Raw genomic sequence first — 15,180 nt, forward strand, 5'->3', positions numbered from 1 at the left:
AAAATTGACAGTGTGGACATTTTTATTCAGTGAACCAGAAACCGTGTCAGTAACTCCTCTGGAATTGTCCATGTAGCTGCTGACTTTTCCATGCACGTGCACTCAAAAGCACACAGTGTGTATATTATAAAATTACTTAGGTTGGGTGAATTTTCCGACTGGTCAATGTAATTATAACAAAATTCAGCCATATTACTCGTTATCTACATCCTTGTCTCGGGGCAGGTTTTGTTAGGTTCGTTAAAAGTACAAGCTAACATTGTTTTCATTACAGCAATGGAAATAATTTGGAAATGATGAGGTCTTTTTAAAAAGTCTACACTGAAGTAATCTAAAATGTAAATGTATTTTGGAGAAAATCTGTAATGAGCACCAAAAACAAAAGAAAAAGGCATCGAAGCATGACGTGTTTCCTGCTATCACCTCAAGTGTTTCTTAAATCAAATCAAATCAAATCACTTTTATTGTCACATCACATGTGCAGGCACACTGGCACAGCACATGCGAGTGAAATTCTTGTGTGCGAGCCCCACAAGCAACAGAGATGTGCAAACACAACAACACAAACGAGCAAAATACAAGAATGGCCAACCTGAAACTAATAAATATATGTACAATATATAATAGTGTATGCATTTCTGGATGTGTATACTAAATATTTTCCTGTGTGTGTGTGTGTGTGTGTGTGTGTGTGTACACATTTTTACAAATTAAATAGTAAAAAAGAAAATAATAATAATAAAATATATAAAATATACAGAGTTGAATATGTGCAAAACAAGTGGCATTTATATACAGTGTGGAGTGCATAATGTTGAAGTTCCAGTAGTGAAGCTGAGGTGTCTATGACGTGTTCAGCAGTCTGATGGCCTGATGGAAAAAGCCTGCTGTTGTTCTGTTTACTGTTCGTCTGGGTTTTATACTTATTTATATATATTGTCAACAATAGACAGCTGCTATTGTTTTTTGTTTGTTTTTGGGGTTTTTGTCGTTGTTGTTGTTGTTGTTGTTGACATGTCAGTGAGACAGTTCATGCTTCGAAAGAAACAAGATGCTAATCAACACTTGAGGCAAATCTAAAATCTAAAATACCCCTAAACTTCGCTCCAAAACAAAGACACACAACCTTGGGTGTTGTTTGTTTGCCTTTTCCTAACATCCAGTTTCCAAACCCTAATATTTGCTTTCCCGACCATTTATTATTAATTTAGCACTCGTTAGCAAGTCTTAAAATATTTCATCTAAGTGATTGGCTTTTTTTAATGGGCTCCATCACATGCCGTGCACTTCCTGTAACATGCATTAAAATCTGGAGGTGCTCTCCTCTCTCTATCTGGTTCAATAGTGTTACATTAAAGCCTCTGCCATCTTTTTTCCACTGACAGAGTTTTAAAAGCCGTAAAGCCATCAGTACCTGAGCAAGTCACTTACTGGTATCACTTTAATGCACATATATTATGATAATCTTGTTCCCTGCTTATTGCTGCCTTAATAATGGAACACTTCATTGATCCCTGAAGGAAAATCCTCTTTATGCCTCCACGTTCATGCTGAGGCTAGAGTGCAGTAACCTGTGACTGTGGGTGATGGATCCACTCAGGGATCTTTGAGCAGGGCAGATGCTTGCTGACATTTGTGTTTGCACCGTTTTAATCCTTTTTTGCCGGGAACAGATCCTGATTTGCATTTATAAATGTTTTACTTAAATCACCAGAAAAACTGAGTTACAAGGAAAACGAGTTTGTGGTAAAGTGAATGATTGTTTTAAACTAAGTGCAAAAAGAAAGCAGTTTAGTGCATCTAAATGCTCTGCCTTAGTTTGAATTATTATGCACTTTGTCAGCACGCAGTAATGCTCGCACGTCTCCATTTCTGATGTGACTGACTGTAGGAGGATCTTCTCCTTCTACAAAGCTTCTAAATAAGGAGGAAAAATGAATGGATGCAGTCTGTAAAGGGGAGTACATGTAAATTACAGTCACAGAAATATCTTAACAGCTGCCAGTGTTGCTGCAGTTCACTAAAACAATGCTGTAAAACCACAGCATCCCCCATGTTTGAACTCCCAGAGCCCCACTTTACCTTTTCCAAGAAATATTTAATTCAACAACACTCGATTCCAGCAAACCCGTCATCCGCTGCAAGAACAGCAGCAAAGGTCTCAGCAGTCCTGCTGCTGTGTTTCAGTGCGGTGTCTCTGAAGCTACCTCGAGATTTCAGTCCATTATGGAGTCTGTGCGTGTCGCTCTCACAGTCTAAGACTCATCTGCAGTAAAGTCAATGTTGGACTTGCTGTTTGTTTTACAGGGCGAGATGAGACCATGCAGCCTGCCAAGCCAGCCAAGCCGTCCTTCCTGGAGTACTTTGAGCAGAAGGAGAAGGAGGCGAACATTCATAATGACGGAGGAGGAAAAGGACAAAACAACACTGATAACCGCAAACTGCCCGGAGAAGGAGATCTTGAAGTGGTGAGCTGGAAACGTGGCGCACACTGTTACACTTTACCGTGAAGCCGTTACCTGGTCCACTGAACACCTGTAGATGTTACTGAATTCACATCAGTACAAGCACTGAGGTGACAGGAACTATATTTAAAATGGCACCATGAACACGGCACAGGGGTATGATCTAGAGCTGGGCGATATATCGAGTTTTTAAAACATATCGATATATTTTTATACGAGATATAAGATGTGACAATATCCTTTATATCGATATAGTCTATGTTACGTTATAATTATAGTTGTGGAGCCGCAAGTTTGCCTCTCTTTCGTCCACTTTTGTCTCTACGCAACGTTACTCCGCCTCGCCTTCACTGAAGACAACTCCCCCTCCTACCCCATCGCTTCACGTGCAGACAGCGACAAGACGGACACGGCAAATCTCCGTTAACGAGTTACTGCGCATCGCCCCATGCGTGGGGCTGGACGGCGTCAACGTGCTAACGAGCTAAACATGCTAACGAGCTAACCGCGCTAACGAGCTAACAGCGCTAACCCTAAAATCCTTTCATTCTCTCAAAAGTTGATAGCGCGCCTTATGTATGAATTCTGGTTGTGCTTGGTGGCCGCGAACCGATTTTATGTGGTACACGGCGTTCAGCAATCTGTCAAAAATGTTTGAGTACGACTTTGGTAAGCTACGGAGCTGCACCGCTTGATAGATTGTCGGCGCATTACGGCTACCGAGGAGCTTCGCGGAGTGATACGTACTGTGCATCAACGTAATATTACCGTATTGTGTGTGTATAAGGACCATAAATGGCACCTGTAAGAGACGTGGTTATGAAGCGGATTTCAAACTCCAGGCTATCAGTCACACAGTAAAACTTGGGAACAGAGCAGCTGTAAAATCTGTCTGTCTTTGTTATTACGCTCAGCGTCTTTTAGTTTACATTTTGACTGCACAATTGTGAGCTCTTTGTTTAGCACAAAAACAACCTTGTTTTCTTTTATTTATGGAGCATTATTATTTAATGAATGCTCATAATTTAATTTTGAGTAATTTTTCATGTACATCTGTGCTGTATGTTAATAAAAGTGCCTGTGTGACATCTGGGACACAGCTTTGACTAAGAACTCTTTTTGTTCTTACTTTATGGCTTAAAAAAAATATCGAGATATATATCTTATATCGCCATCCAGCTAAAAAATATCGAGATATGAATTTTGGGTCATATCGCCCAGCCCTAGTATGATCCCCACCAGCTGCTTCGTTTTCAATAAAAAGTAGAGGTCTTCATTTTGGAAATGTTCCTGGTATCTAAGTGAAATACTGATTAAATACGAGGAAAAGTCACACAGGTTTGAAAGTAAGAAAACACTCAAACCATAAATCTGATGGGCGAGGGTAAATATTACCTGTACAAATACTGTGTGTGTATTTAAGTGCGCTGCTGCTGTCTGCAGTCAGGTTGCTCTAAAAAGCAACACGAGTAATGGAGATGAAGACGGTGAACCAGCTGCACAATGAGCCGTGTGATTCAGGCTTCTCTCCTAAAATAAAGTTACTAAACTAAACTAGTGAGGATTGAAAACTGCCAGTAGCTCATAAACTTATTATAAATAAGAAACTACCAAAGTGGATGGAGGAGATGGAGCTAACCCAACTGCACCTTCTCCTTTGGCTTTATATGCATGCAGGTGAGCCTCTGCAGCTAATCAGAACTCAGATTAAACCATAGAGAAAGGGCAGGAGGGCGGAGGTTAATCACAACATGGATCGGGCTGAATGCTCCTTAGAACCTCTCAGAATATGTCTGATGTCTTCAGATCAACCTGTGGAGATGTCTAATAAACAATGAGTGATGTCTAGACCAAAATACTCAATTTTGCTCTCCAAGGGCCTGATATCCACTTACGAGGACGTTATACTGCCACTGTTCTATCGAAATTTAAAACGAATATCCTCATATGTGGATCTCATTTTTCTCAGAAACAAAAATCAGGTAATTCTTTGTTTTTACATTCATCAAGTGCCAATGAGCCCAAATAGCAAAGAGAAATTAAAAATGCCATGGAAGAGTTCGGGTCTTAGGTTAAAGAATTTAAATTCAAAGCTCTAAAAATGGTTAAAATTTAGTTTATTGTAGCTTCTGAGTTGCTTCACTTTTCAGAGCCTGATGCCTCAGATGAAATCATGTTAACAAAAAAGCAGAGGTTGTTTGTCTCGCTCAGAGACATTTATGCTGGACGCGTGGCTGCTCCTGCTGCTGGAATTAAATATTGAATATGTGACCTTTAACTGTGAGGTGGTTTCTCTTACCTGATCACCCAGCTGCCGTTTCACCTTTAGCTGTTCAGACGACGCATCAGCAGAAAGCAAAACGATAAATAAAACTACAGGTAGGCACCGAATCCTAAAAGCTGAAATTATTAAAAAGAAACAAACAAAACAATAAAGCAAAATTGTATTTTGCAGAATTTATTATCAGTGGTGAAGCTTTGCTTGAATTATGTACAACACTGAATTTCACAGCGGCTGTTTGAGCCATAAAAGAACAAAGACGTGTGTTCTGCTGAATGTGCGCATGTATGACTTCATAATTTTCAAGTGTGTGTGTGTGTGTGTGTGTGTGTGTGTGTGTGTGTGTGTGTGTGTGTGTTGAATGCACTTATATGTGTGCAACTGTGCGTTTGAAGTCGGTACACTAACAGACAGTGACGGCTCCCCGCTGGTTGACCCTGATTTTCCCTCTTGTTCTCCTGGATCTTTAATATTGTAACTGTTCGATGTAGGAAGGAGGGAAGAAACACACAGTCACTCACACTCACACTCACACACACACACACACACACACACACACACACAGAGGATCATCACAGAGGTGTATCGCTCGTGGCTGTGACGCCTACATGCTGTCAGGTTTGATGCTTGTCAGGCACACGTTCAGTTAGAAGATCGTCTCTCAGTGACTTGAAAAAGTTTTGGATTGTGTGTTCGAGGGAGACGAGTTGACTTAAACATTTACATCTGCACTCGAACACGCAGGAATATAAGCAGCATGCATTTATAGACAAGAGGAAGTACATGACAGATGCTTCCTGTCTACACTGTTTGATCAGAGACTGCGTTGAGCTGAAATGCTCCCCAAAACACTGAGGAACAGGACCTGCACATTTACAGGAAGTGTAGAGCAGCTGGCTCATAACTGGACATATGGAAGTTCCAGTTAGGTTTGCTCTTTGTGGTTTGCATTGTTTTAAATGTGTTTGTTATCATCAGCCAGTTTAAAGGTGGAGAGCTCACTCGGGGTTGGTAATGAGGTGCTGCCCTCATTATGACCACGAGCAGCAGGTGGCGACCAAATGAATCAGAGTGTGGATGCAAGCAGTGGCAACGCAGGACTTTAATAGAGGAGCAGATTGATTTGTTTGTTTTCTTTCAGTTAGTTTTGTTATTACACAATACTGTTTATTCAAAGTGTAATCTTTGTATTTTAGTCAGCTAAATTATCTTTTCAAGACTTTTCAGTTTAGTTTCAGTATAACTACAACAGCACCGAGGATAAACGCAGGTTTTACTAATACTGACATTTTCACAGGTTGAACTTGCCTTGTGTTTTGTAGCACAGAGGATCTGAGTATTTCTGTGTCTGCGGTGCATGAACATACTGCCAATTAGCACTGAGCCTCTGTGTGTACAGAGACGACCTGATGGCAGCAGAAGTAAAGCTGTTTCTGCAGCGTTTAGGGGAAAATCAAGTCGGCTTTACTCGAAGACTCCAATCCCACTCGGGGGGATTTATTGTTCCATTAGACTTTCAAATGTGAGGATAAAAAGCTAATTTCTTTTTGGATCTCTAATACACTGAGACAGCTTGTTGACAGCCGCATGCTGACTGTGTTTAATTTTAGATATGTCGGCTCTTCTATTTTTGTATTTTGCTATCAGATGTTTTTTTAATGCTCTTACCTGGGACAGTCATGTAGGCTCGTTGAAAACTCCAGCAGTTTGTGATTTATACATGTGCTTTTTAAAATCTTTTCGAGGTTTATTTCTTCCCGCGCAGGGTTGCTCTTTCACTCTCGTCTCTGTAGACCCTTGCTAATAGTGTCCCCATTGTACATGGCAGAGGTGTTTGCATAAATCACCTTTCACCTTTATTTTAAGGTGTGTCATCATCTTGTATAGGATTTTAAGGTCTATATATAGCTGTCCTGCATTAATATTTACCATTTTAGCTGTGGTTTTAGCTCCAGCCTCCTTAGTAGTGTGACAATGCAGCATAAGAACATATGGAGGAAAGCACTAACCTGCATTATTCATGAGAAGACGTAGAACAACCTTCCCCGCGCACCACCCAGCGCTTTCTCTTTTTCTCTGTTTTCATTCCCGTCTATTTTTGTTCTTCACTTATTGGTTTCTTTTTTTCATCCCTCCTGCTGCTTTTTTCCATTCTCTCTCTCTCTCTCTCTCTCTCTCTCTCTCTCTCTCTCTCTCTCTCTCTCTCTCTCTCTCTCTCGCTCTATCTCTCTCTCTCTCCTCTTCAGATGTAAAGGAGTCCATGTTCTTGGCTGGCAGACGGTCAGCGGATGCAGGTTGAAACCAGTCACTGTCTAGTGAGCCCTCATCTGTCACATGATCTGTCAAAACGTAACTGTTAAACAACTTAAAGAGACATGCCAACACACACACACACACACACACACACACACACACACACACACACAGACCACTGGAGTTTGTTTGCTTTCCTGATGGCGGCTTCAGTGCAGTGGTGGGGGAACTCCAGGCCTCAGGGGCCGGTGTCCTGCAGGTTTTTGAGGTGCCTGCTGGTTTAAATGGCTAAAGGACCTCGTCAACATGTCCTGAAGTTCTCCGGAGGCCTGGTAATGAACTACTCATGTGATTCGTGTGTGCTGACCCAGGGTGATACCTAAAACCTTCAGGACTCTGGCCCTTGAGGCCTGGAGTTCCCCCACCCTGCTTTAGTGACTCATCTTATAATCTCAGCAGACATTATCTTTCAACTTTTCTTTATTACCTTTCCCTAGCATCCTCATCCTCTGTCACACCAGGCTTCTGTATCTCCTTCAGTAGGTTGTCCCTCCTTTGTGCCTTCCCCCGCCTCCTCCACCTTCAGCCAGTAGCAGTTTCCTCAAACACCCTGCTGGTGATCAGCACTGGGAACAGTTATTGTTAACCCATTTAATTTAGTCATTCTTGACACCACCCTCCCATTTATCCGTGTCTTACACCAGCACTAGGAGTACCCTAGCTTTTGCTTGTGGATGAATGGAAACTTTGCATAAAGGGTTCAAAACCTCTTCCAGGGAGCCGTCATGCGTCATGTGTTCGAGAGGGAGTCAGACTTGGTGGGAACACGTCTGAATGTCTGAGTACAGCCAGAGCCAGCAGGCGCTCATTGTTAAAGATTTGTGTACTTTAACTGAAAATCAGACGTTCTCCACTGCTTTAATGAACATGGATTTGTTTCCAGAAGTTCCTGTTTGAGTCTTTATGTCTGGAATGAAAGCAGCTATTGAACAGAAGGCTCTCTTCAGCTACTCTGAGTCTATGGCTCAACTTTTGACCTCTGTGTGATCGAGGCTCAGAGAACCCTAGAGCAGCGGTCCCCACGGACCGGTTTAATGTCAGACAATATTTTCATGGACCGGCCTTTTAAGGTGTCGTGGATAAAAAGAACAAAATAAAATGATACGACCAAGACAAAAACTGGTATTTGGCATTTTGTAAATATAAAAATAAACATAAATTCAGAAACATGTGTAATTGTGTAACTTTATTAGCAGCGTCCTCCTGAAATTGCGCCAACAACACTGAGAGTAACATCCCCCTCTCTGCCCCTTAATGCTCTCTGGTCGCTATGGTAACACATCAATATTTCTTTCAAAATAAGACACAACTGCAACACGGAAAAAGACCCAGGGAAACAGAGTTAACGATAAAAACCCTGAAAACCATAAATTTCACACCCGAGCCTCAACTCTCGCGGCCCGGTACCAAACGACTCACGGACTGGTATCGGTCCGTGGTCCGGGGGTTGGGGACCGCTGTGCCAGAGCAGTTGGAGCCTGGTGCTTCTGCAGGGCCTGATGAACTAGCAGAACAACTTTTGCTTTGAATTTTACTCTGACCAACAGTGAGATCCCATATCAGGTTCCCACGGAGATATATCGAAGTTCTGTTTTGTTTTGGGTTGTTTTGCAATCTTTAATTAATGATTGTGATAATTAGCCCCATTTAGAGAATCTAGCAGATGAAATGCTGCTGTTAAAGTGTAAATACAGCTTTAAAGAAAGGGAGTGAAAAGCATCCTGATGTGCTGCTCGTCTTCTGGATTTGCCGCAGGTTTTTGACACAGCTGATCATTTCTATAGTTTCAGTCATTACTCAAGAGAAGTAATGTAACGCATATTAATCCTTACTTAAAAAATCATGCAAATAATGCTTTACTGAGAATAAGTAATCTGGTAACACTGTTACATTAGTTCTGTGGTGAACTGCAACACTGAGTTACATTATTACCAGTAATCAGCTGTTCTGCTTTTTCATATTGTTTATTTCATATTTAGATGTGAATCGAACAAAATCTGTCCCGGAGTGAAGAAGTGAGGAAACACTTGATGGGGCAGTGTGCTCTTTCTGGTTGCTCCTGAGCAGACTGACTCTATAACGCTGTCCTGCTTAGAACAGTTTGAAACAGATGAGAGAATAGTGCTGTTGGTGAGCCTGATTGCTCTTAAAGCTGCACTGAAGTTTGTTTGAAATGGAATCTTTAGTTCTTGTGACGGTACATCCATTTCTACAAGCAAAGCCCCGTTTGTAGTCTGCGCACACTTAAGAAGTTGTGTACTCATAGAAAGCTCTGAGCTGGCAGGACGAGCTGCAACAATGTCAGAACAGATGAGCAGCTTTGTATCTGCAGCCAACAATACAGTGAAATCCTTTAGCTCTTCAGCTGCTGAATGCTCCACTGTTTTTGCAAACTCGTGTTTGGCTGCCGAGATCTCACAGAACTGTTTCTGCATGAAAGGGAATTAAAATGGCAGAAAAGTGCTGAGATGAGCTGAAAAGGGAGAATTCAGCTGTGGGTTGACCACTACAGCAAAATATGAAAACTACAGATACACACAGCAGCCTTAAATACCCTTCGGTTTGATAAGGATAGGTGGAGAGGGAAAGCCCACCCCCATTCTTCTTGTACAGCCACCAAGTGCTTTGATGTCGTTCCCTTTAGAGGGCGGCTCTGTGTTTTTGGTCAAATTATGCAGCGTGCTGTGGAAAAGCTGAGAGAGCAGACGGTTTGTAAGCAGTTAGCTCAGGTGCTAAATATTTCATAACCAAAGTGTGTGTTTTTGTAGTTGTTTGCTCAACAAAATAATGCATCACAGCTGCAGCTGAAAAGAATGCGCTCATAACAACATTATGGATAATTCATATTTTCATTTTAATGACCGCATCCTTAAAGAGGGACTCCTCCCTAAACCCGGCATCGAAATTTACAACAAAGTCAAGAGTGTGCTGTGTCAAAGTGCATCAGGTGATTTTATTGGTTTAACTGAAGAAGTCGTCAAAGTTTTAGTTTGTGTTGAAGTTTGAATGAATTCAGTCGGCTGTGAAGTCGAGCGCACCGACCGCTGGAGTCGAAGCAGGTTTCAGTGTTGAGGATTGTGATGGGAGGAGCCGAGCGATCCTTCTGTTAATAACAGCAGCAGGTGCACAGGTGTGATGTGCGTCTGTGTTTAGGTGAAGCACACTTTCACTTTGGGTTTGAACCTGCTGATCAGCAAAAGTACTGATAAAGCTCCGAAGGTCACATCTTAATATTCCAGTTAAAACCTCCCGTTGCTGCTTTGATGCACTTCATCATTTATTTAATAAGTGAGTATTTTTTTTATTGGCTAGTTTAATAACTGATTAAGAATTTATTGGCTAGTTTAATAATTAAGCTGTCTTCTCCAAAAGTTAAAATGCTTCTGACAAAAAAAATATATTTGTTGGTCTGTTGGGTTAATTTTACTTCTTCATTGATGAGTCCATAAATCAAAGAAGGTCTTGTCCCATTTTTAAATGCTTTAGTTGGATGATTCCTGTAAGCAATACTCATGATTGATTACTGTAAATATATTGAATGAACTGGACATATCAGCAGCAAATGTTGATGTGAGCTTTTGGCCCTTTTGGCCGCTTTTTTGGAGTCCAGTTGTAGGACCTTCCCTTGTTCACGGTTATCTGTCTAGTGGACTCAAACGGCGGCGTTATTTTAGCTCTATTGATTCTGGGTAATAAATAGCCTGAGAGCGTTGTGCTGCTGGTAAAAGCTGAGAGGGGGAATCCCCTGGGGAAAAGCTAAAGCAAGCACCAGGTCCCTGTCTGAGGCCGGCAACCGAGAGAGGAGGGATTGAATACAAGTCAATAGATTCATCCTTTGAAAGCTGCTAAAATAGATACTTTCATCAGACACTTTGGTTATTGCTGTCATGTGTGACGTACTTTGAGGGCGCGGTAAAGGTTTTTGTCAGCGTCCACTAATGGACTGCGTCCGCGTTGATCTTTGACCCTAAAGTCATCAAATCCTGCTTCGAATGTCGTTGTGACGCGTTGTGTGTATCAAAAGCTGACCGTGAGAGTTCACTCATGACAAACGTTCAGTGTTCAGAAAACTTTGTGTTTCTCGTAACTATAATTTAAAGCAGAGAGGTGAGAGCAGGGAGGGAGTCTGAAGCCAAACTGTGAGCTGGTTCCACATGAGAGGAGCCTGAAAGTCAACGCTCGTCAAACTCAGGGAAAATAAATGTTTGCTCTTAATGAGGTGCCCTGACTTTCCGTCTCACACACCCGAGGTCCTCGATGCTGATGAATAAGCACAGCAGCCTTAACATAGTTCAATGTGTTCTCCTCTAGGTAAGCACGTGGTCGGTGGAGGATCTGCGGCTGAAGCTCGCCTCTCTGGACCCTCAGATGGAGCAGGAGATCGAGGAGATCCGCCAGCGCTACCAGTCCAAGAGGCAGCCCATCCTCGACGCCATCGAGGCCAAAAAACGAAGGCAGCCGAACTTCTGAGAAGTTCTGAAGGATTTCTCTCACGTTTCCCGCAGCAGTTTGGAGGAACGTCACCGAGGCTGCTGGAGTTTCTGCGTGATGTGACGTTTGGGGAGTGAGGATTATCGGTTTGACGTCTGCCTGCTGAGCTTTTGGACCTTTGTCTAAGAAAAACTGTAGAAAAGCTGTTCAGCTGAATATCATTGACATTTATTTTGTCTGCTTGAGATCCATGATCCTTCTGTTTGTGGCATTTCTTTTCATTTCAGTATCATCAGCAGCAGTTTTGGACTCGAGTTTCTTTCTGCTTATTTCAAGCTTGCACACAGTTTCTTTAAGGAGGTGAACATACCTGGAGACCGTCAGGTCCTGTCTGTAATCATGTGGTACATCATCATTTGAACTGCTGACTGTTAAACTTCGGTACTCGTCTATTACTTAACTTCTTGCCATCATTGTTGGTGAAGCTGCGGAGCTTTTCTAGGTTTCTGCGTCAGACAGCGAGGTGTTTTATAGAACAGAATGAATCTTCATTCTTGAAAAATGCACAAAAATGTAACATGGACAGTGGATAAAACTGGGTTCTGTCGGCACGTCTGCTTTTCCAAAGATCTCTAAAAGACAACAAATCACTGAATTTGAATTCACAGCTAAAAGCAGAGCAGATGACCAGTTTTTCTCCTCTTCCACTCGACTGGTCATCTGAGAGATGCTGCACATATTCTGTGTTTCCACACAGTTTGCTCTGAACTCCAAAGCTAAGGTTTCTTTCAAAGCTGCTTGAGGAAACTCTCTAATCTGGTACATGTCCCTGCGTTTCTGTTTTCTACATTTCATAACTTGGTGTTACATTGAAGTCCTACTCATTATATCGGACTTTGTGTTTGTGCCTCGCGACCAAACTGTTACTAGATCTTTTCTTTTGTCTTTGATCTTCTGTGGGCTGAAGCACATTTCTCTCACTCCTGCAGCTGCAGCATGAAGCCAGCCTGCAGAATTACTTCAGTAAAGAAGACAGAAAAATGGGATCAGTTAGTGCAGAGTGTGGTTCGTGAACCAGACGTATTCTTTGCTTTGTAGAGCACATCATTTCACTTTTTCCAGTTTTATATATTTATAAGATTATGCGATCGTCATCTCAGCTCTTGGGCCAGTTAATGAGGAGTGTTTACAGTTCACAGGTGACGATTCTGCTCTCTGATTGGTTTGTTCGGTTGGGTTTCGGTTGTCTGTCGGCTTGTGGGTCAGAAGATGAATCTGACAGGTTGAGATGATCAAAAAGAAAAGAAAAAAGAAATCTGGCTACATGAAATTACAAATCTGTAGAACTATGTCAATATTTAGTAAATGTTTCTAACACACTGTAAATTAGGAGTTAAAAGACATTTTCAAGTGTTTCCAGTTTGTGTCGACATTCATAACTCCAGTATTACAGTACGTCATCAGTATCCTGTCATTACAGCACAGGAGGAGTTATTGTTGTCGACATGCAGACTAAATGAAGTGCCCTTTTTATTTTTTTATACGTTTCCTTTGTTTGAGTGGGTCTCTGAGTGTAGCACGGGGCACAGTGGCCGCCCGGCCGCTGGTTTGACTCGTCCTCAGATGAACTTCGCTCACTGTTCTCGCTAAACTGAAGCAAAACTTGTTGTAGAGAAACTCCCTAAAGTCCAGCAGGGGGCAGTAGACAGATTTTCCTGAGTGAAGTGGAGTGTGTGGAGCTCGGGGGCTAAAATGATTGTGCTCTACACAGAAAATCCCTCATTTTACTTTTTTTGTGTTTGTTTGTTGATAAAGTAAAATTACACTCAGGCCATTTAATTTTTCTTCCAGTGAAGCAGATTTTTTTTTTTCTTTCGAGTTAAAATGTTCACATTGTGCTAAAACATGCTGATTGGTCAGGACGGCCCCCTCGACTATGCCCGTTCCCAGAGCAGTGTGGTTGAACCACAGCACAAACAGAAGCAGCCGGCTGTGATTGAAGGCGACTGTATCTAAAAATCTCTCCTGCTCGCTTCATGACTGAAATCAAAGCTGCTGTACTCGTGGTGGACGCTCCTGTCACGTCTCTAATACTTACAAAAACGTATTTTACTTCAGCTGAGCTTGTTTAAAAAGTATTTAGAGAGAGAAAGTAGAATTATATACACTCTCCTGCCCTTCTATCAAAAATGTTGACCCTGCAAATTTTACATTTTTGGCTGCAGCTCAATGAAGTCTCCTTCATTTTGGATCGTCTCAGCACGACTCCCTACAAAGACGTTCTCTGACAGTGCCTTATTCTCGATTAGCCAAGTGACCAATCACAGCAGAGACAGGTGACCAATCACAGCAGGGCCAGAGGTTCTGTATCAGTGAAGCCTGTGAGGAAAATCCTGCATTCTTTAACATTAAACATGTAGACGTAGTCTGCTGCAAAATGAAACGATGAAACTGTAAATGAGCATATCGTGGGCACTTGTAACGTTACAGTGTGTTAGGAACCATTTATTAATGTCTCCTTATAAATGTTTGACAGTGGACGATAGACGAGAAGATCTCATCTTTCTTATATCCGTTTACTTGCTAACTGTTCCATCTCTCCACAAAGTCATTTTTTGAAAGCACAGATGATGGTTTGTAAGTAAAACATGAAGTTTGGGATCCTAAAACTTCTGAATTTTGATGTTCTGATTGTTGATTGCACCAAAATGTGAAATATGAGCACATTTGCCTTTTTGTTTAACCACCAGTGCCCTTCTTATTGTTTGGATTTTCATTTCAGATCCAGTTTTTTTCTTTATCTCTCCTAAAATAAGCTCTAAAAAAACAGACCTGGTTTGACAGATTTATGGAGCAGATTCAACAAAGCTTTTATCCCCCCGGGTTTGATCTGGCACAGCGGACTCGACGAGGCCGCTCCTGAAAAAGTGCCAAGAAGACTTAACTTCTGACATTCCTTTAGGAGGTCCAGCACAAGAGAAAATAAGGGACGGTTTATATTTTTCTACGTAGGTTTAGCGGTGACGCAGTCAGTCGGCGAGGTGACGGTTTGTGTGTGTGTCCGGATGAAAATGAGCTTCTCAGGTCATAAAAACTCCTCAGGGCTGTGAAATAATGGCAGAACCAATTAGAAAACGCTGTAGATGGTTCAGAGTTCCTTCATACACGGTCACGTCTGTATATATGAGCAACACTCGGCTGCATGTGTATATTTTGATTCATTCAGCTGAAAAGTTCAGTGTCAAAAACAGGACTTTAGAAAAAATGTGAGAATGGCTGCTTTCAGAGGGAAACCCTTCAGATGGATTTCATCACACAATGCTGTATTTAACGGGTGGTTCAAATCCACAATGTGCACATTTTCCTGTGGCCTGCGGTGCTCTTTATCCACCAGCCATGCTTTAGTCACATGGCCAGTTTCCTTTCGGTCCACAGCATCATAGCAGAAATAAACATGTTAGCAGCCTGCTGCAGAAATGGTTCTGCCCTCTGTGGCTGTTTTCATCCTTCATAAGAACTGTACAGTGGGTTCACTTTTCCTTTATGTCTGTTTAGATTTGATTGTGGCTTGAAATTCGAATTGTCCACCTTGGGAAGCTGTAGCTGACCGTTGTCTGTCTACAGCTCAGCTAATTTGGATCATTTCTCTGTGTTCACACTGTTTTTTGAGCCTTTTTGTGATGCAGATCA

At 41.9% G+C, this 15,180-nt stretch overlaps 1 protein-coding gene across 2 annotated transcripts in view; it reads left to right on the top strand.

The window, feature by feature from the left end:
- LOC147331382 (serine/threonine-protein kinase 4-like) overlaps positions 1–13,304 on the top strand; it is a 42,150-nt gene extending 28,846 nt beyond the window's left edge. Inside the window, exons 10-11 of one of the 2 annotated variants that reach the window (XM_086293662.1) lie at positions 2,308–2,468; positions 11,371–13,304. In XM_086293662.1, the coding sequence (XP_086149788.1) occupies positions 2,308–2,468; positions 11,371–11,529 (320 nt within the window). In that variant the 3' untranslated portion in view covers positions 11,530–13,304. Of the gene's footprint in view, positions 1–2,307; positions 2,469–6,992; positions 7,099–11,370 lie in introns of those variants that run through there. The other variant, XM_086293663.1, reaches the window with a different exon arrangement.
- The last annotated feature ends 1,876 nt before the right edge of the window (positions 13,305–15,180 follow it).

This window comes from Aulonocara sp. 'chitande type north' Nkhata Bay, linkage group LG5, assembly GCF_057382095.1.
Source record: "Aulonocara sp. 'chitande type north' Nkhata Bay isolate Kocher_YH1m ecotype deep benthic linkage group LG5, A_spYH_male_GT1.1, whole genome shotgun sequence".
Lineage (NCBI taxonomy): Eukaryota > Metazoa > Chordata > Actinopteri > Cichliformes > Cichlidae > Aulonocara > Aulonocara sp. 'chitande type north' Nkhata Bay.